At 34.6% G+C, this 22,587-nt stretch overlaps 1 protein-coding gene across 1 annotated transcript; it reads left to right on the top strand.

Annotated features, from left to right (window-relative positions):
• Nucleotides 1-8,661: 8,661 nt before the first annotated feature.
• On the top strand, nt 8,662-22,512 carry LOC130969473 (alpha-glucan water dikinase, chloroplastic). The gene is made up of 34 exons (XM_057895210.1): nt 8,662-8,914; nt 9,123-9,421; nt 9,914-9,955; nt 10,060-10,169; nt 10,289-10,367; nt 10,479-10,570; nt 10,672-10,825; nt 11,192-11,434; nt 11,576-11,929; nt 12,045-12,155; nt 12,264-12,362; nt 12,457-12,594; nt 12,697-12,785; nt 13,649-13,783; nt 13,980-14,142; nt 14,220-14,309; nt 14,389-14,574; nt 14,932-14,994; nt 15,091-15,153; nt 15,243-15,302; nt 15,401-15,553; nt 15,954-16,037; nt 17,013-17,189; nt 17,270-17,376; nt 17,521-17,734; nt 18,350-18,453; nt 18,835-18,973; nt 19,133-19,258; nt 19,592-19,702; nt 19,913-20,011; nt 20,909-21,082; nt 21,210-21,302; nt 21,595-21,710; nt 22,075-22,512. Exons 2-34 carry the CDS (start codon nt 9,155-9,157, stop codon nt 22,277-22,279), a joined length of 4,440 nt encoding a protein of 1,479 aa, XP_057751193.1. The 5' UTR covers nt 8,662-8,914; nt 9,123-9,154; the 3' UTR covers nt 22,280-22,512.
• The last annotated feature ends 75 nt before the right edge of the window (nt 22,513-22,587 follow it).

Genomic DNA, 22,587 nt, shown 5'->3' with positions numbered 1-22,587 from the left:
TGGACACTAGAATATAAAAACGAGTAGGATGATGAGCTTTCGTGAAGATATCAGCAGTCTGATCCAGAGTCTCAACAGCCACGAGACGAACAACATAATAAGAAGACATTGCCGGACAAAATGGAAATCAATCTCAATGTGTTTGGTGCGTTAATGAAAAACATAATTATGAGCAATCTGAATAGCAATGTAGTTGTCACAATAAACATCACTTGGGGACGACTGAGGGACACCCAAGTCTTTGAGAAGCCAATGAATCGAGACAACCTCAGCAGTGGTGTCAGTAAAAGCACGATATTTAGTTTCAGTACTTGATCGAGCAGTGAACGTTTGTTTATTGGCTCGCCAGGAAATGAGAGAGTCATCGAGAACAAATAATAACCAGTAGTAAAACGACGATCAGTGAAATCATCATCCCAATTAGCATTTGAGTACGCCTCAAGAGTTAACGATTAGTAGGCAGAAAAGTGAAGACCATGAAACAGAGTACCTTTAATGTAGCGAAGAATGCAAAGAACTACAACATAGTGAGTATTACGAGGAGCTGATCAGAACTGGCTAAGAACATGAACTGGATAGGCAATGTATGGTTGTGTGACAGTCAAGTAGATAAGACCTCCAACTAACTATCAATAAAGAGTTGGATTATCCAAAACAGAGCCATCGATAGGAGTAAACCGAACATTAGGCTCAAGAAGAGTAGACTTAGTGCGACTATCTGATAATTCAGCTCGAGTAAGAATGTCAGAAGCATACTTAGCTTGAGAGAAATAGATGTCGTCATCTGAGGAAATGAATTCAAGGTCAAGAAAATAACTGAGAGAACCAAGATATTTCATCTCAAAAGTGTGGTGAAGGGATGCTTTAAAATCAGAGATACCATCAACATCATCTCAAATAATGATGTCATCAACATACAAAAGTAAAAGGACAACCCCACATTCACTTAAAAAAAAGTGAGCATTCTCATAAAGGTTACAAGTAAAACCGAGATTGCATATAGTGGTACTGAACTTGTCAAACCATTCACGAAAAGCTTTCTTAAGACCATAAAGTGCCTTACGAAGGAGACAGACTTTGCTAGAAGGATAAGGATATCCCGAGGGTGGTTTCATATAGACCTTCTTTTTCAAATCCCTATTAAAAAATGCATTCTTCACATCCATTTAACTGAGATACCATTTTTTGACCACAGCAATGGCAAGGAGAGCATGAACAGATGCGAGACAAGCAACATGAGCAAAAGTCTCTTCATAATCAATATCATACTCTTGCGTACATCCTTAGCAACCAACCGTGCCTTATAACGGTCAATAGAACCACCAAAGCGAGTATTGATCTTGTATACCTATCTACTACCCACAATTTTATGATCAGAAAGAGGATCAACCAAGTCTCAAGTGTGTGCTTTTTCAAGTGCTTGAATTTCTTCCTACATTGCTTGTTGCCAATTTAAATTTGTGGAGGCTTCTCGAAATGACTTAGGTTCATGGTGATGAAAAATAGTAGAAAAACAATGATACAAAAAGATGAGGAGCTGGATTTCTTATCCTTGAAGAATAATGGAAAGAAGGAGGCATGACAGCAGGAGTAGGATCATCGTCCGCTCTGGAATCATCGGGAGAAGGCAAAGGCGAAAAAGTATGTGGCTCGAGAGGTTGACTTGAGATAGAACTTGTAGAATCATCACTAGAAAAAAGATTAACATTGGGGTTATTGAAAAATGGTAACTGAGTAGGAGGAATGGACTCAAATGAAGAGAACCTAGAAAATATGTGATGCTCCCAAAATACAACATGGCGAGAGATACGAATACGTCTAGAGAGAGGATCTCAACAATGATAACCCTTGTGTTCAATGCCATAACCAAGAAAACAGCACATGCGATACTCATGTTCAAATTTACTATGTTTATGAAGCTGAAGAAGAGCCAAACAGACACAACCAAAAACTCAAAGAGATCTGTAATTTGGAGAGGTATGATAAAGACGCTCAAAGGGAGTAATATTACCAAGGATAGAAGAAGGAAGTCTATTGATAACATGGACAACAGTGAGAACATCTTCACCCTAAGTACGCTCAGGACACGAAGAAGAAATAAGCATTGCGCGAATAGAGTCAAGAATATAATGGTGTTTGTATTCAACCCGTCTTGTTGAGACGTACTAGGGCAAGAAAACTCAGACAAAGTACCCTGTTCAGCAAGAAAATTTAAAAGTTTGGAGTCATGATATTCCACAACATTAGCACGTCAAAAAACTTTAATGACTTTAGAAAACTGAGTTTTAATCATAGTGGCAAAGTTAATATAAATCTGAGGTAGCTCATGGTGATTAATCATTAAATAAACCAAGTAAAGCGTGAATAATCATCACTGAAAACTACAAAGTATTGAGCTTCTCCCATATAAGTGGTGGGAGCGGAGCCCCAAACATCAAAGTGGATAAGATTTAAAGGAAAGCAAGCAAGAGATGAATTATTGTGAAAAGATAAAGCTGGTTGATTTGCAGTTTGACAAGAAATACAATCAAAAGACTCATTATTAACCTGACCTAAAATATTCTTAGACACAAGAGGACGCAATTTTTCTAAGGAGTTATGGGCAAGACGATGATGCCACAAGTGAAAGGTAGACGGAGAAGAAAAAACACAAAGATTTGACGTATGAGGAATATAAAGATTCTCGAGTTCAAACAACCTTTCGACCTTACATCCAGTCCCGATGATTTGTCCCATCCGACGATCCTGCACGCGACAATCAGAAATAGAAAAATTGACATCAAAACTGAGATTAACAAGTTGACCAACAGAAATAATATTAAAGTTTAATTTTGGAATAAAATAACTATCAGGGAAATTAGGATTTGACTGTGAAATAAAACACTTATATGTCACATGCAAGAGGGAACCATCAACAGTGGTGACAGAAGGTGCATTTGTAGTGGTAGACAAAGACGAGAAAAAGAGGACATAAAGGAGAAATGTGATGAAAGCATCCGGAATCAAAATACCATTTAGAATTATCTGGAGGAGTGGAAAAAATGGCAAGAGTATTACCAGAAGAGAAGAGAAGATACTTAAAAAGAGACGCAATATCAGATAGAGAGACAGGAGACGGGTTGAGAGAAGCAGATCTGATAGATTCAGTAGCAGCAGCAGCAGAAGCAGGCACATTCTTGGAGAAGTTAGGACGAGAATGATACTTAATTTGATTAGGATGTGGTGGGCATGTAGGACATGTAATAATTAAATGTCCCGAGAGTTTGCAATAATGGCAACACAATATTGGGCAATTAGAGCCAATATGTTCTTTCTGCTTGCACTTTCGACATTCAATAGAGGAGCAATCTGGGAGTAAGTGACAAAAACGATAACAATTTCAGCAAAATTTATGCCTGCCTGTCTGTAGGCTGAAAAATATCTGATTTTTTCATAATAGTAGAGACAAAGACGAAAGAGAGAAGAAACTGCAAAATCATGATAGAAATCGAGAAAATAAAGGACAAAATTGAAAAAAACTCACCAAAAAATCTTAGAGAGGGTTTCACTGTTTGTCATGTCAGTAGCCACATCAGCAGAAGAGGACACGTGGTGACGCTAAATTAGAGGGAAAAAAACACGTCAAGGATGATATGACAGTGAGCTAGAGCGTGGATGTGGATCGCGGGTTGATTGAAGCAATGTGTCTTTGACATGTGGACAGTTATGGAGCATTGATTTGGGATGCAGCTCAATAGTTCTGGATGCATCTGGAATGAAGAAGAGGTGATGGCGGGTAGGGAGCTTGCGGCGGCACATGGTAGCGCATTAGGGCGTTTCCGGCGACGTGGTTGGGCTCGTTGGACTACGGATGACAAGACGAAGAGAATGGGGTGGTCACTGACAAAGGAAAACATCGAGAAAGAGATCAAAAACAGGTACAAGAGAGGTTATCGGAAGAATAAAACATGAAAGGCTAGGAACGATTTTTCTTGGAAAAAAAATAACCTATGCTCTTGATACCATGTTAGAAGCAAGAGAGTAATCTGAAGAAAGGGTTGTCTATTATTCAATGAATTGAAAAATAATACAATATACAAGGCTATATATAGATGCTAGAAGAATCAAAGTAATAAAAGTGTAATATCCTATAATAAATATATAGATATGCTAAATAATTATAATTGATGCTAATTAATTTTAATTATACTCTAACACTCAGTAACATAAAACTCTAAATATATACTATATACTAATCTACTGTATACTAATGGAGTGAATGAATACTAGTGACGCATGGTGGAAAATAGGAAAGACTCGACGGCGCGACGTAGAGGGTTGGTCAGAGATGCAGTGTTGGAACAGTGATAGAACGAAGATTTCAGCGTGACGAGGTAGAGAAAGAGGTCCCGCTTTGCAGACTTCAAAAGCGGATTAACAGCAGTGCACGATGTAAGGGGAAGAGACGCGGCGGCGCGACGTGGAGAAAGAGACAGCAACGGTGAAATTAAAGTTTAATAGAGATAAAAAGTAAAAATAAAAATATAAATAAATAATTAGGTTGAGATTCTTTTTTCATAGTCATTTGGGTCTAAGAATGCAGCCCGTTATTCACGTTATTTGTACTCCCATTCTAGAATTCTATCTAAACGTGTAATCATAAAATTTTTATTCATTTAAAAAAACCTTTGTATATGAGAACTAGCTTAACAAAAATACACTTCTTCTAATTGAACTTTATTTTAAGTTAGGGCGAAAAACGAGGCCTAGAAAATTCTCACATATATAAATCATTTCATTTACAACTTCACATTTGAAATCTAAAATGTTTATCTAAATTTTTATTTACTCCCGTTTAGATAATTAAGTTCCAATAATATTTAGGCTCCTTTAATGAAAATTAATCAATTTTGCCAAATGTATTTTAAATGAATTTTGTCAATAACTTTATCATGTAGTATTAATTTTTGAAAATTTTATATGAAAAATACTTGTCAATAAAGGTGTTCAAGATTTAGTCGAATCCAAAATTTATTTTTGTCAAGTTTAGATTTATCATTTGTATTTAGTGTTATTTTTGAAATCGAGTTCAGGTTATACTTCTAGTAAACTTGACTTAGCCAAAAGTCATGTTTCATAATTAAAACACATACTTTGTAGTAAGATTAGTAATAAAGTATTATATTTTTATACTATATATTGTTATTTTTGCTTTATCCTAAATTTAATATTCAAATATAAAATTTTATTAATTTGTTATAGAGAAATTTTCTACATCCAAGCAGTTTTTTATACAAATCTTTACAAGTGCACCTTCTTCTTCTTCTTGCGCACGTTCTTCTTCCTCTTCCTCTTCTTCTTCTTCTTTTCTTTCGTTTCTTGCCTTCTCTTTCTCCTTCTTCAACCATTACTGAACGTTTTTACTGCACCTTCTTCTTTTTCTTGCTGCATGTTCTTCTTCCTCTTCCTCATCTTTTTCTTCTTTTCTTTCGTTTCTTGCCTTCTCTTTCTCCTTCTTCGACCGTTACTCACTGCACCTTCTTCTTCTTCTTCTTCTTTCATTTCTTGCCTTCTCTTTCTCTTTATTCATTTACGTGCTTTTCTCTCTGTTTTCTTTCTTCATTATTCTCGATTTCCATTGTTTTTTGACATCATGCTCTGAAATCGTTTTTGAAGAAGAAGAAGCAGCAGAAGATGAGGAGGAAAAAGAGAAAGAGTTCTGAATTATGCATAAGGTGTACTTCAACGAATTTTGGGTGTATTTCTTAAATCCTTTGGGTGTAGTTTTTGTAATCCTTTGGGTGTGTTTCTATAATCCTTGGGTGTATTTCTATAATCGTTTGGGTGAATTCCTGTAACCGTTTGGGTGTATTTATGTAATCCTTTGGGTGTATTTCTGTAATCCTTTGAATGTATTTCTGTAATCGTTAGGGTGTATTTTTGAAGTTTCATTATCTTCAAATTTGGCAAGAAACTCGTTTTCATGGAGGGAGAAGAAGAAGAGTCGTTTATAATGCATGGTGAGTGGCGCGCTTTAGAAACAGGAAGTGGTTGAATAACGTGCGTTTATTTACTCTTAAATGTGGAAGTGTAATACGTATTTTTTGTTGAGCTTGTACCAACTTATAAGATTTGTAAGCCAAAAAGACTTATATGTGTAGCAGGCATATAATTACCAAAATAGTATACATTAATTATATATTGAACTAACTCAATTTAAACCTAGTTATTTTGAATTAATTTAAAAATGAATATATTTTTTTAAAAATAAACTCAATAAAATTTTAGAATCATATCCAAATCTAACTAAAATCGGCCCGGTCCATGTGTCGGGTATATTATTTTTCATATGGGTGACTTGCATTCTACAACTACATGATTGCATTATAAATATCTGTATCAATTATATTAATTCATCTTCTCAATACTATTTTTGGATTCCTTTTCTCTAGAAAGAAAAGTTACTTATTTCAGGATTCTTTTCTTCTTCAATTCTCTTTCCCTTTTTAGGCTGTTTTTGAGCATCTAAAATAATTCAGTTAGCCGCAAATTAAAAGGGATTCAAATATCCATGATTACTTTTTTAAGATTTCAAGAATAAAAGTACAATAGTTAAAGCAATTTAATATAAACTTATTTTTTATTAAAATCAAATTTACAAAATTAATTTTATGCAAATTCTTGTTTACAAACTAAAATTCAAATACATACAATTCGCCGCAAATTAAGAGCGACTCAAATAAAACAAAATTACAACCCCAAGGCCATACCTCAACAAAAATAAAGTTAACAAATGGGTTTGGCTTTGCTTGTGTGGTTGGGTAAGTGTCTCTCATCTTAATGTTTTGCTACCGTCCGTTTTCATGTGACTAACCACAAATCATTTTTTTCCATTTTTGTGTTCTTATCAACTTTGCTTTATTTTCCAGCTCCTCACTTGTGAAAGCTCTTCATTTTCAACACCACTGTGTACCTTTTGTAATGCTTACACCTAATTCTGTTTGCATCCCACATTTTCTCCGTGATGATTGATAAACATATATATTAATATATTATATATACTAATAAAGTAATAATAATTAACGGTTTTACTTTAAAGATCAGACGATATACTTCTGTTTATATGATATTCATTTATATGATGACACTTGTTTTTATAGTTTTTAATAGTAGTTTCTTTGGAAGTTGTCATTTTCGGCTAAAAATGAAAAGAAATATTTTCCAGCGTGTTGAATTAAGATTTTATTGATCTTGAGAAGATAATAAATTAATAATTGAGTATAAATAATAATGCAGTGACGGATAAGATATTTGAATACGACCTTTGATTCAGTGATTCAAAGTCATAATTAATCATGTGTAAAATAAATGTACGATGGAATTGATCACATAATATTTTATCAAATATCTATGCATCTTCGATCCTTCAAATACTCGGAATCTAGAAAAGCGGTCTCTTAAAATTACCAAAGTGGGGTCGATAAAGTGCATGAAACTACAAAATTGGTATAACATAAGCCAATAGAGTATAGACAAACCAAAATATTTTATTACTGTAAATGTGTAATAATATAACATTTTTGTTATTTACATAAAATTTTAAAAGACTTTTATACAGTGACGGTTTGTATTAGGTTAGATTTCAACTTTCTATTATTGTTTTTAAGATAAAGAAAACAGTCATATTTATACTCATATACAGCTAACTACTTTAGGATGATCTAATAATTAATTTATTAATTTATTTAAGTAAATAAAATTTGAATTTTGTTTTATATTTATAGTAATATAATAATTTATTGGTCGACGATAAATTTTTAAATACAATTTTAATATGTGATGAATTAATTTTTAATTTGTCAAACTAAAAAAAATCATAAAAAACCAAATAATCATATATAATTGAATATTTTTTTAAATAAATTATTTGAACTTCAATTTTAAAAACCAACAAAAATATTTCATAAATATAAAAAAATATTTCTCAAAATGCCTCTATTATAGTTTTATTCTTTTTTAGAGGTTATGAGTTCGAGTCTCATTCCTATCTTTGATAAAATTATTAACACATATTTGTTTATATTTATATATAATTTTAAATTCTTGTTATAGCAAAATAATTAACAATTAACAATGAGTTATAACTCAAATGACATAATCTCTCTATATTTATTTAAGAAGTTATGTGTTCAAGTTCTCTATCTTTGATAAAAAAAATTAACAATCCAAATAATTAAACTTTTTTTATGAAATATATTCATTTTTTTCCACGATTCCTATACTTTTCCATATTATTAATGACTTATATGTTCATGTCTCCTAGGATTTCAACTAACGAAGGTCAATAATAATTGTGAAAAAAGAAAAAGAAAAAGAAAAAGTATACATGATTATGAGAAATTAAAGCAGTGAGAACTATCAAACAAAATATCAAAGGAGGAATGGTATTTTCGAAAATAACCAAAAAGAGTAAGGGGAGATCAAGGATGAAGAAAAAGTTACTACCCAAAAAATCGGAAATTAACAATTAGAAAGTATCCTCTCTGAAAACGAGCCGAGTCTCCACGGGACAGGCACGTGATTACCCACCACGCCCGATCCCTATGCAATCATTTCCCGCCACGTGTCAGTCACCGTTGATATTAGTATCTCGGAGTGTAAGTACTGAAGAGAGCGAGCGAGTGAACGAACCAACAGCTATCATTCATCCATGATTCATTCACACAATCACACTTCTGAAATCTGAATTCTGATTCCAAAGCGCGAACAAAAAATAAACTCTCCCCTTCGCCACGTCGTCGACGTCATCATCATCATCATCTTCTTCGTCTTCTTCGTTCGCGTTCTCCATTCCTCGCACCTCTCTCATTATCTCACACGATTCCGATCTCATACAGTTCCAGGCTTCCAGCTGAAGAAGCTTTGTTTCAACAAGGTTCCTTTCCGTCTCCACTCCATTTCACGAACTTGAATCCTTCTTTTCTTCGCATCGCTGCATTTTTACGATTTCTGATTGATTTACGTTCGATATTAGCTGATTGTTGATTTCAGCAATTACTAATTCTAGTTATCTTGTTGTGTAATCTATAATCTGCGTTGATTAATGGCGTGTTGATCATGAGTTTTTTTTTGGATTTGTGTAGCATAAGGAGAAGGAAGAAGTGGATCCACGAATATGAGCAACAGTGTGAGCCATAGTATATTCCACCAGACTCTGCTTTGTCAAGCGGTTTCGGAGTATCAAAGTAAGGCTGGTTCTTCAAACTCTTTATTCCAAGCTTGGAGCGCCAATAAAGGATCGTATCCACCGAAGAAGCTTCTCCTCTCGACAAATTTCCGAGGGAACAGGCTCTGTGCCAGGAAACGCAGGTTAGCTATGGGAAAGCTCAGGCATCAAGCGGTTATTCCACGCGCTGTGTTAACCACCAATCCGTCTTCTCAGGTATCCTATATAAGCACTTATTACCGAAGTATTGAACCATGTTCCTTGTGGCTACATCGTTCGGATTTTATGTTATTTTTATTGTAAATGTGATTTTCACTTTTTTTTTATATGATGCTGAGGCATTGTTATTACTTATTAGTATAATGCAATTATGCAATTAAGGTGTAAGCTCAGATTACCTTTTACGTGTGGGAAAAGAAGTAGGCATGTTTCTTGTTTTTAAAGCGTGATGTAAAGGCCGAAGCATGTTGTTAAAAGTATTCAAAAAATAAGATTTGATTATATTTAGCTTCAGGAGAAGACTCTTCAATCTTGATCAATTTTTTTCAAGCAAAAGGTTAGCCCCTAGGTGAGAACAGCTGATTCTTAAGGCATAACAAGAACTGGCTTACAGTGCCAGAGTTGTATATCTTTTGTCTGAGACAGTAGGATGTGCTTATTTGAAATTAAATGTTATTGAGTATTGACTCATTTTTGGCCATGGATCAGCTTTCAGGGAAGTTCAACCTTGAAGGAAATGTCGAATTGCAGGTAGACAACTGCCCCAAACTACTGAATTTTATTTACTAATAATAAATACGGGAATGTAATGTAGTAATCTGTCAGCTAATTGATGCTCGTGATTGATGGAGCAGGTTGGTGTTAGCTCTCCAGCAGCAGAAGGTGCAACAGTAGTAGATATTCAGGTTTCAAGTAGTAGTGGCTCTCTGGTTTTGCATTGGGGAGTTATTTGTGATGGTCAAGGGTATGTTTAGTAATTGTTCCTCTATTGTTTTAGGTAGTTGGACTATTGAGTAATAACATGTAGTGGATCTTGTTACTTGAGGAAGATTTTGTCCACTTATACTTATTTCCTATTTCCAGGAAGTGGGTACTTCCTTCTCGTCGCCCAGATGGAACTAAAAATTACAAGAACAGAGCTCTTAGAACACCTTTTGTGAAAGTGAGTTTCCATTAATAACTAGAAGAGTGAAAAGGTTTACCGTTCACTTTCCAGGATTCTGATTGACTTATAGATTTGATTATTTTTTTACTATTACTTTGCTCTTATTAGTCTGGCTCAGCATCCTTCCTTAAAATTGAAATTGATGAACCTGCTGCACAAGCTATTGAGTTCCTTATACTTGACGAAGCTCAGAATAAATGGTGCGCATTACATAGTATTGCTTGTTTTCTCTGCAATATTGAACTCAAAATGTTATTGTGATTGTGATATTGAACATCATCCTTTTTTCTTCTACACACAGGTATAAAAACAATGGTGAGAACTTTCACATCAAGTTAGGAGTCAAGGACAAGATACTTCAACAAGTTTCAGTTCCTGAAGACCTTGTACAGGTTCAAGCATACCTAAGGTGGGAACGAAAGGGTAAACAGCTGTACACTCCAGAGCAAGAGAAGGTCAGCAATGAAGCAGATATGCACATAGCCGATTTATTTATTTATTTTTTCTTTTCTTGGTAAAATAATAATATCACTAAGATGAAGAGGAATACAAGGATATGGAGGATAGAAAGTCCTCCATACAATAGCCAAGAGATATCTATACAGCATCACTTTTCAATATTTCAGCAACATGAGAGGGAAAGCCCTCCATGGCTCCACATGCTCGAATTTGATAATCACAATTCTTTTCTTTAATTTGAGGTGTTAGTATTCAAAATCCACACTATATGGTCTATGGCTTTTACTATGCTTGAGTTGAAACTAATACATTTTGTCTGCCCATCTACTACCTGTATTTGATTTCTACCCGTATTATGTCAGGAGGAATATGAAGCAGCTCGACGTGAACTACAGGAAGAAGTAGCTAGAGGTACTTCTATACAAGACCTCCGTGAGAGGCTAACCAAAAAAACTGATTCCACTGAAGTAAAGGAGCCTTCTGTTTCAGAAACAAAGCCTTCTGTTTCAGAAACAAAGACCATCCCTGATGAACTTGTACAGATTCAAGCTTATATACGTTGGGAAAAAGCTGGGAAGCCTAACTACTCCCCAGAACAACAACTTGTAACTTTATAATATCCTTTTTAATCTTACATTTTTTTCTTTTGATTATTAATTACTTATATTGTCAAAATTATAATTCCCATTTTATTGCTTTCTGTATCTAATTAAATTTTCTGCAATCAATGTTTGCAATTGACGTAGTTGGAATTTGAGGAAGCAAGAAGAGAATTACTAGCTGAACTTGATAAGGGCTCTTCTCTGGAAGAGATACAGAAGAAGATTATCAAAGGAGAGATACAAACTAAAGTTGCCAAGCAATTGAAAACGAAAAAGTATTTTCGTGTTGAAAGAATACAACGGAAAAAGAGAGACTTAACACAGCTGATCAACAGAAACATTGCTGAAAGTGATGCTAAAAGTGTCTCTGAAAGTGTTGTTGAACAAACTCCAAAGGCCCTGAGAGTAATTGAAAGGTATGCCAAGGAAAGGGAAGAACATGATAAGGGTCTTGTTTTGAATAAGACAATATACAAGCTTGCTGATGATGATCTTCTGGTGAGACATTTTGATCACATTGATGTTTTCTTCCTTTGTCATCTCTTTCTCTTAAGGGGGTCCTTCTTTCTTTTAGATGATGATCCTAATTTTGATAATCTTTCATATTTTTAAGGTCCTTGTTACCAAGGATGCTGGAAAGATAAAGGTTCACCTGGCTACAGACTCCAAAATGCCTATTACACTTCACTGGGCCTTATCTAGAACAACACCTGGAGAGTGGTTGGTGAGTATATGGCTATTTGTTTGTTATTTCTAACTCTGATGGGATGATTTTGGATGTTAAAGTTGCTGTTTTTTTATATCCTCTCATGGAAAACCATGGTCATCTTAGGTGCCCCCTGCAAGTACTCTGCCCCCTGGTTCTGTTACAATGAATGAGGCTGCTGAAACACCTTTTAAAGCTGGTTCTTCATCTCAACCTTCATATGAGGTGCCTTCAAAATTAATCTGACGTTGTGATTTTAATCTCTTATTATTTTTAGATCTGTGATGAAGAAAGCTAATAATATCAATCTAATTTTCAGGTCCAATCCTTAGATATAGAGGTTGAAGATGATACTTTTAAAGGAATACCGTTTGTCCTAAAGTCAGATGGAAACTGGATAAAGAACAATGATTCAAACTTTTATATTGAATTTGGTGGGAAGAAGCAGATTACAAAGGTTTCACTTTCTGAAACTGTAACAGAGATTCCACTTAATCAATCTGTCTTGGTTTGTATAACCTTATCATCTAAACTGATAAGATTTTTCCCCCATTGAAAGGATGTTGGTGATGGAAAGGGTACTGCAAAGTTTTTGTTGGATAAAATAGCAGAAATGGAAGGCGAGGCACAAAAGTCCTTTATGCATCGGTGAGTAATCTTGTAAATACTTTTAATGGTTTGTTGAATTATCATCATATGTCATCAAATCCAAGAATATGGTCAACGTTCAAGGATCTTTAGGAAAATCATTTGCTATTACTTTGTGGGAACGGATGTGCAAAATGGCCTAGGTTCTCCAATGAGAATGGATCCTCTTGTGTGATATTTTTATTTGACCTAGTAATCTATTCTCACATCACATTACCTTTGCTCTGTTCCTCTATTTAAATTACTTTGTTGTATAAAAATCCAAAATAGAATATATTTGCAATTCCCATGTGACCATGTTTGTCTGCCTAAACATGACCTCGTTATGTTAAATTTTCACTATGATTTATACTTAATCTCCAAAACATACTTGTAACCTTAAAGGCAAATTCCTGGGCTACAAATATAACTGCCAAGTTATGTCTGTGTTATGTGCATGCATACATCAAAGGTTTAGCTCACACATATATGTTCTTAACATGGCTGAAAATAATGCTTCTCCTAAACACGCATGAAAGGAAGTAATCATACATTTGGTAAACAAAGGGAGTTTCCTAGGTTATTCCTCTCACTTTTTTTTTTTTTTTGCTTTTTGGTCATAGTGTAGATTCTTTTCCAAATAATTAGTCTCTTTCGGTATGAACTTTATCTTCCCCCTTTTCCCTTTTTATTTTTCCCTGAATGAGGATTCCTTAGCATATTATTTTGTTTCTAATGAATCCATGACATGATCTTGAAAATTTGCCCTTCATCAACATCTAACATAGCATCATTGCTAATTTAGTGTGCTTACCAAAGTATTTTTTAGGATATTGTTTATTCAGTTGGATCTTGGTTGATCAATCATACAATTTTCCCCCCAGGTTTAACATTGCATCAGATTTGATGGATCAAGCCAAAAATTCTGGTCAACTGGGTCTCGCGGGTATTTTAGTGTGGATGAGATTCATGGCTACGAGGCAGCTCATATGGAATAAAAATTACAACGTTAAGCCACGGTAAACTTCCTATAAAAATGTTTATTATCACTTTGTATATGCACTTCTGGACAAAAGAGATTTTTAACCCCCCTCTGGAAAGTAGAAAACATGAATCAGAATATCTGACTTTCTGCTTTAGATTTGGTTGGTTTAGTCATAAATTTGTGCTTTTTTCCCCTTTTCTAATCACAAGTACTGTTGCCTACTGGAACAGCGAGATAAGTAAAGCGCAGGATAGGCTTACAGACTTGCTCCAGGATGTTTATGCAAGTTATCCACAGCATCGGGAACTTGTGAGGATGATCTTGTCTACTGTTGGTCGTGGAGGTGAAGGTGACGTCGGACAGCGAATTCGAGATGAAATCCTTGTTATCCAAGTATGTATGATTTTTTTCCCCTGCTGTCGTCATATATTGATCTTAAATAACATTGAATATTTCTGTCTGATTTTCAGAGAAACAATGATTGCAAGGGTGGAATGATGGAGGAATGGCACCAGAAGTTGCACAATAACACTAGTCCAGATGATGTTGTTATCTGTCAGGTAATGAAGGTGTTGATCTCTCTCATCCCTTGTGGCTTGCCTTATCATTCTCACCTTTTATTTTGGTAAATGTCTACAGGCACTACTTGATTATATAAACAATGACTTTGATGTTGGTGTCTACTGGAAAACATTGAATGACAATGGAATAACAAAAGAACGTTTGCTAAGCTATGACCGTGCCATCCATTCTGAACCAAATTTCAGAAGAGATCAAAAGGAAGGTCTTCTGCGTGATCTAGGACATTACATGAGGACTTTGAAGGTTAGATTCATACATGTGGCATCGATTCCGCTTTTTGTTTTGCTTCTTTCTTTTTGTTTTTTCTTCTCTTTCCACGGTTGCACTTTATTGTTCTTTCTTGTTCCTTTTTTGCAATATGCTTGTTGATATTCTAATGTGGATGCATGTACATTGAGTCTGATCATGAGAGAAATGTTGCTGTGCACACATCATTTGGTTTCTACTTTGCATTATTTAGGGGAGCTCATTATTGCAATATTTGTTCATCATTCCTTTGTTGGTGGTTTTTCTACAATTCTTTGTTACTTGACACATTTGGCTCACCTGTAGATTATATTTTGCCAAGTGATGATTATGGTTTGGTTACATCATATGCAGGCAGTTCATTCAGGTGCAGATCTTGAATCTGCTATTGCGAATTGCATGGGCTACAAAGCTGAGGTAACAACCCTGTAAATACACCTGCTTCCCGGGGTATCATCTGTATATATTTTGGCAGATCCTCGTTTTATTTCTTTATGCTTTATTTTTCTTCAGGGTCAGGGCTTCATGGTTGGGGTGCAGATAAATCCAGTGTCTGGTTTGCCTTCTGGTTTTCCTGTAATGTTATCTAACTTTTCATATGACTGTTTGTGATGCTGTTATGCCTTCTGAATTTTGAAAATTACTTGTTACTTGTGTCTAAGCAGGAATTACTTCAGTATGTCTTGGAACACGTTGAAGATAAGAATGTTGAACCCCTTCTCGAGGTTAATGTTGCTTGAATACAGTGCATATTCTTTTTTTTTCTTTCATTATTGTTGAAAATATAATGTTGACTTCCCCTCTAATTTATATGTTGCAATAGGGTTTGCTGGAGGCTCGCCAAGAACTCAGACCATCACTCAGTAAATCCCAAAGTCGTCTGAAAGATCTTCTATTTTTGGATGTTGCTCTTGATTCTACAGTTAGAACAGCAGTGGAAAGGGGATATGAGGAGTTAAACAATGCTGGACCTGAGGTGACCCTATTTTAAGGACCTAATTGTTCTTAAATTCTGCTTGCCAACTTTATTTTCTTTATGTATTATTTCAAAATAAGTTTATAGGGGAGGTTTAGGGTGGCTAGAAAATTTGTTAACTATAGTGGCTATGAGTGGTCTTGAAACTGGAGTACAACACGTGGAGATTTATTCAATATTTTACCTTATTTTGAATGATGTTTGTATTCATTAAAAGAAAAGTTTATTACTAATTTTTACTATGGTATTTATTTAATGTTGAAGTATAGCCACTATAGTCATTGATTCTGTAGCCACAGCTGATTTCACCATATATAGACACACACACACACACACATATATATATATATGAACTTAAAATATGCCAAGAATACTCTGATTTGATGTATGGACAATGCAGAAAATAATGTACTTCATATCCTTGGTCCTGGAAAATCTTGCACTTTCATCAGATGACAATGAGGATCTTATCTATTGTTTGAAGGTATAATGATGTTGCAGCTCATGTACATTTTATTTGTGCTTAACTTCTTATTAGTGTCGTCGTCATGATTTCAAGGTGCAGAGTTATGCTTGTAAAAACTTAGTTTTGTTCTGTCATCTGAAATATTATGACCTGACAGTAAGGATGAATTTTGCACGTGTTAAACATAAAACCATTTGAGACCCTGTAAGGTTGTGGTCTTGTGACCTGGAATTCAGGGATTTAAATCCTGTAAACAACCTCTTTGCTTATGAGGGAAAGTTTATCTACATCCTCTGATGGGGAGTTTCATGTGCTGGGCCACCCTATTTTTGAACCTTCAGCTACAACTTAACTTTGAATAGTGTTGGTTTCTGACATAATGTCAAAGCCTAGACTAAGTATTAAGTAATGCAAAGTTCAATTTTGGCTGCCTATGGATATGACCATGTATTGCCCATGCTTTAAGCCCAAGGGGCTCTTACACGAGGGGCATGTTAAATATAAAACTATTAAATGAGCTTTTAGGAAAACTGTTTCTTGACTGATTGTTTTACACATATTGTTTGTTTTAGATACAAGCTAAATATAATAGATGGTGCCAAATTAGAAAGGAGGTTGGTAGTATAAATATATGTGTGATTAGGTTGTTACTCAGCTCTTTCATGACCTTTGTTATTTTATATAGTTTTTCATTATTTAATAATATGTTTCTCCCTTGGTCAGTTACACAGTTTACAATAATCTAGATTATTGCTTACAAAAAATGTGGATGTTCATTTAGCAGCAGCAGTATATAGATAAACTCATCGAGCAAAATTAAGCACTAATCATAACACTGACAAGAATAGTATGATATCACAGGTGTTGTATAAATACTGGTGCTGAGTAACTTGTGATGTTATAGAATTTTGATGTTCGTGATCTATTTGTTTAGATAATGGAAAATGTCCACCACAATATTTTATTGTTTCTTTTTTGGGGCTTCTTTTGAAGGGATGGGATATTGCCTTGAGTATGTGCAAGACTACAGACAGTCATTGGGCATTGTATGCAAAATCAGTTCTTGACAGAACGCGCCTTGCACTCGCAAAGAAGGCAGAGTCATACCATCAGATTCTACAACCATCAGCAGAGTACCTTGGATCACTACTAGGCGTGGACAGATGGGCTGTATGTCCTTTTAATTTATTTTACATGCTGTCTTCTTTCCATTTTCCCCCTTGTTTCTCTTCTTAAATTTCCTTGTGCAGGTGGAAATATTCACAGAAGAAATTATCCGTGCTGGCTCGGCTGCTTCTTTGTCTACTCTTGTTAATAGACTGGATCCTGTACTCAGAAAGACAGCGAATCTTGGGAGGTGGAATGAATCATGCTTTTTAAATTTATTCCCTGATTTTTTTTTCCTTCAATATAATGTGATTTACATGTTATATTGTCATATCACTTTTCAGTTGTTTGATAGTGATAACCTTCTAATCCAACTCTAGCTTGTCTGGAACAGCTGGCAGGTCATTAGCCCAGTTGAAACAGTTGGATATGTTGAGGTTGTGGATGAGTTGCTTGCAGTTCAGAACAAATCATATGAGCGGCCAACCATTTTGGTAGCAAAGAGTGTGAAGGGGGAGGAAGAAATTCCAGATGGTACAGTTGCTGTGCTGACACCCGACATGCCAGATGTCCTATCTCATGTTTCTGTACGAGCAAGAAACAGCAAGGTAGAATGGTTTGGATAGCCAGGTTTATTGTTGTAACTATCTAACGCTGCTAACATTAAATGATGAAATTGTTTATTTTATGTCTAATTTGGTGCGTCATCAGTGTATAACCCAAATAATTTGCCGTCACGCATAATGAATATTCTAAGATTAGGAACTGGTCAAACTTCTAGTTAGCTTAGTGCACTCAGGCCAGATCTTAACTTTATAGTTAGTCATTATCTTAAACAAGTTAGCTTCATTTTAGTAGATTCAACTTCCAATCATTAATATTCCTTGAATTGATATGGTAATAAAATTAATGCTTGACCAATTATCAGTATGGTAAGACTTGAATATTTGCACCATCCCTTAACCCACCCCTGAATGTGATTATAATAAATTTGAAAAATAAATAATACAAGAATTACCATGTTGATCTTGCATGCCACCTCTTAGCAAAATTGAATACAATGAGAAGTATGTAGTTGATATTTCATGTTGATAAAGAAAAATTTTGTCTGATGATATATCAACAGAGTAAGACCCAGGTTTGGTTAATGAAAAATCTTATATGCAGGATAAATTTTGTTGCTATAAAGATTTTTATATGCACTAAGGTTTCAAGTTTTTCAGGTGTGTTTTGCTACGTGCTTTGATCCAAATATCCTGGGTGACATCCAAGCAAATAAAGGAAAGCTCTTACGCTTAAAACCAACATCAGCTGATGTAGTTTATAGGTAACAGACCGAGTCATGTACAATTTCTTGGTAGAAAACCCTATCTGCCTCATGGAAATATATTGAGATTAATGCTTTCATTTACAGCAAAAGAATAATATACTTCCTTTTCTAATTATAATGTCAATTTTTATCATCCTAAATCAAGCAACAGATATATAATATGAATAAATATATGAACAACTTTCAAGTCTTCAACATGCTTAACTGGTTCATACATTTGTACCCATATCACATTATGTGAGATGAAATGTCTTCTAATAGAACAATCTCTTCATTCTCTCACCAGGGAACCAAAATTTGGATTTCTTTTTTCCTTTCTTATATTGTTCACTTTTGTTATTTCATATTATTATTATATTCATTTTTCATTTCTTACAGTGAGGTGAAGGAAGGTGAAGTTACTGATAAGAAATCAACTCACTTGAAAGAAGGTGATTCTGTGCCACCCATATCTTTGGTCAGAAAGAAGTTTAGTGGTAGATATGCTATCTCGTCTGAGGAATTCACCAATGAAATGGTTAGATTTTAGAAATGTAGCATCAATTTTAAACAGCTATAGTTGCTATTGCTAATGTCTCTATTGGTTCTAGACATCAATTTGGCCAAACACCAGACACGTAATTTCCTTTTACTGTGTACCTTCAGCATAACATTGTGAAATACTGTGCTTTCCCAGGTTGGAGCTAAATCGCGTAACATTGGTTATTTAAAAGGAAAAGTACCTTCTTGGATTGGAATTCCTACCTCGGTTGCCATACCTTTTGGAGTTTTTGAACATGTTCTATCCGATAAATCAAATAAGGTTCTGCATGTTATCTCTTATATCAAGCTTTGTGGTTTTCTTCACATATACACATGCAGGCACAAACAGAAGTAAATTTGAATTTGAACCCTATGATCGTAAATTCAATTCTCATGACAAAATGTTACTCATTTATTATTATAGTCTAGGTGTATTAAGATAGCATTCTGGCAGTGGCAAACTTGTATGTTGAACCTTTATTGTTGTTTGGAATCAATATCTGAAATTTTGTAAATGCATGTGCAACAGCTATTACTTTAACCCATTTTTTAATATTATATGCTAGTATTGCTAATGATTAAATGAAAGTTTGGACGCTATGTTAACTAACAGGCAGTGGCTGATAAGATCAATATTCTCAAAAGGAAGTTAACTGAAGAGGATTTCAGTGCCCTCAAGGATATCCGTGAAACTGTTTTAGAGTTGAATGCACCATCCAAGTTGGTATGTTCTTTTTAGAATTAGGCATAACAGTTACATGTCACAAGGAATATATCTCTTTCTTTTGAATATTATAGTTGCATTTGAATATGAAAGGTCTTATGCCAAAGTCTAAACAAATTTATTGAAAATCTGGTTTTTGATTTTTGATAGATCCTGAAGGCATTATTTGATTTATATAGCTATCCCTACCTAATTGGATATTATTTTCAGGTAGAGGAGTTGAAAACTAAGATGAAGAGTTCTGGAATGCCTTGGCCAGGTGATGAAGGGGAACAGCGCTGGGAGCAAGCATGGAAAGCTATAAAAAAGGTGAGGCTTACGTGTGTGTAACATTTTTCTTAACTGAGATTGTTGTTTCACTAAAATTTCTCAAGTGTAATAGATTTTCTTTTACAATCGATTATGATAAACTCAATTTAATGTTTCGATGAATAAAAAGTGATTTTGTGATAATATGTTTTGTTTAGATTGTATAAAAGAAAAATTGCTTTTGTATAATAAAATAATAAATTACTAGAAAGTTTATATAAGACAATTTTTTTACAGTATATCAGTCAATAGTCAATGCTTAGTGCACATTTCGTAACTGTAAAAATAATTAGCTTTAGTAATTACAAATAAGAGAATAATTTTAATACATTGTCATTATAAGAAGATTTTACTATGTAATCGATTATATCACATACTTTCGCTGATATGTTCATATATAATTAAATATCATTGTAATAGGTAGCTTTTATAAGTCATGTGTAACTTTCCCCTATAGGTAGCTTTTGGGGTTAAGTATATTCCGTAATATGGTATCAAAGTATGTTTAATTGTTGTTATTGCCTTATTGGTCTACCCTTTATATGTCTAGTCAATCAAATTTCATGCTCCAGGTCATTAGAGTCCCACCTTGCCTAGAGATAAGGACTAGATAGACTTAAGTCTTGGCCAACCCTCCCTTAGAGTTCGCTTTTAGGTTGGTTAGGCTCAACTCAGTTCTAGTACACTTTTACGAGCAATCTGCTCTGTTGATTTTCCTCTTTCCTCATTGAATTACTTAGATTTTCTCAAATTGTTGCAGTTGGACGTTTTAGCAATGTGTGATCAAACAAATGTCGACTGTAATTGAAGATGATTTGTTCAACTTGATTTAAAATTTTAGGAAAAATTATCTTTGTAATGCTCCTCTGATTTTTTTTTTCTTGTTTCTCCAAAAAGGTCTGGGGCTCAAAGTGGAACGAAAGAGCATACTTCAGCACAAGAAAAGTAAAACTCGACCACGAGTATCTTTCCATGGCTGTCCTTGTACAGGAAGTGATAAATGCGGACTATGCTTTTGTCATCCACACAACCAATCCATCTTCTGGAGACGCATCAGAAATATATGCTGAGGTATAATTAATTGATTTTATGTTTTCGAGCTTATGCCTCCACACACTTCAAGATGCATATTTATTTGAAAAAAGAATTGAAAGGACAAAAGCAGCAAGACATTAAGTGTCAAAATTTTTTGACATAGGTGGTAAAGGGGCTCGGAGAAACACTCGTCGGAGCTTATCCTGGACGTGCTTTGAGTTTTATAAGCAAAAAACATGATTTGAACTCCCCTCAGGTAATTTTTTAATGACCACTCTTTTTCAGTAAAATCCGTATCCTTAGTTATCATTCTTTTTTAAGATTATGTCACAACGACAACTACTACAATCAAGCATTTTCCCATTATTGACTACATAGATCATTTTGAACGTGTTGCATATGGGGAAATAACCTAGCACCAACAGAATTCACATTTGTATGAATCAAGTAAAAGAAAATCAGAGTAAACATGGGAAATTACCTGTACCAGTACTACATCTGTTGCATGAATTTTTTGTTATTTTGCTGATGGTTTTGGGCTTCTCTAGATCTTGGGATATCCTAGCAAACCTATTGGCCTGTTCATTAGACGGTCAATTATTTTTCGATCTGATTCCAATGGTGAAGACCTAGAAGGTTATGCTGGAGCTGGCCTTTACGACAGGTAAACCTTTGCCTTTCATACCACTTCCTCGATGTTTCATTTAACTAAACATAAATTTAGTGAAAAAAATGCCTCCAAACTATTTCATTTTATCCCAAATTCTGAATGAAGTGATTCACCATTTCTGCCAAAACTTGGATTAAAGATGCAGAATTCAAAATTAATTGAACGTGGTATTTAATTAGCTTATCTTAAAAAGTTTGTGTAGAGATAAGAGTATATAACTGAATAAAGAAGTACATTTCAAATTTTGGTATACCAACCCTGATGTAAAAAAAGGATCAAGTTTCCTCGTCCCTGTTTTGTTGCTCAATTGCTGTAAAAAGGTTTTGTGACATTATGACCAACTTTCCTCTATGAACAGTGTGCCAATGGACGAGGAGGAGAAGGTGGTGCTTGATTACTCATCTGACCCATTAATAACAGATGGTAATTTTCGACAATCAATCCTCTCAAGCATTGCTCGTGCAGGAAGCGCAATCGAAGAGTTGTATGGCTCTCCTCAGGACATTGAAGGTGTAATCAGGGATGGGAAACTCTATGTTGTCCAGACCAGACCACAAATGTAAGCCACTACACTTCCATGTACCTCAACTATGTCATCGCATGCAACATGAAGCTTCGTTAGGGAGGGAGGTAGCTTCTGTGAATTTGAGTACACCTGCGAATTACCAAATTTGCTTATATTTATATACTTAATGTAAGTGATAGATATTTAAGAATAAAAAATAATTCCACGTGTAACCATGTGATCGCGAAAACAATGTAAATTATAATATATTGCCCTATACTCTTCTTCCTAGTCAAAGGTCTACGGATGGTGGTTAGTTTAATTTAGTTTGCTTTTTGAAAAGGTAATGCGTATGACGAAATTACA

Source organism: Arachis stenosperma, chromosome 3 (genome assembly GCF_014773155.1).
Source record: "Arachis stenosperma cultivar V10309 chromosome 3, arast.V10309.gnm1.PFL2, whole genome shotgun sequence".
In the NCBI taxonomy this organism is placed as follows: domain Eukaryota; kingdom Viridiplantae; phylum Streptophyta; class Magnoliopsida; order Fabales; family Fabaceae; genus Arachis; species Arachis stenosperma.
The sequence above is the reverse complement of the archived record's forward strand: the minus strand, read 5'-3'. Positions and strand labels throughout refer to the sequence as shown.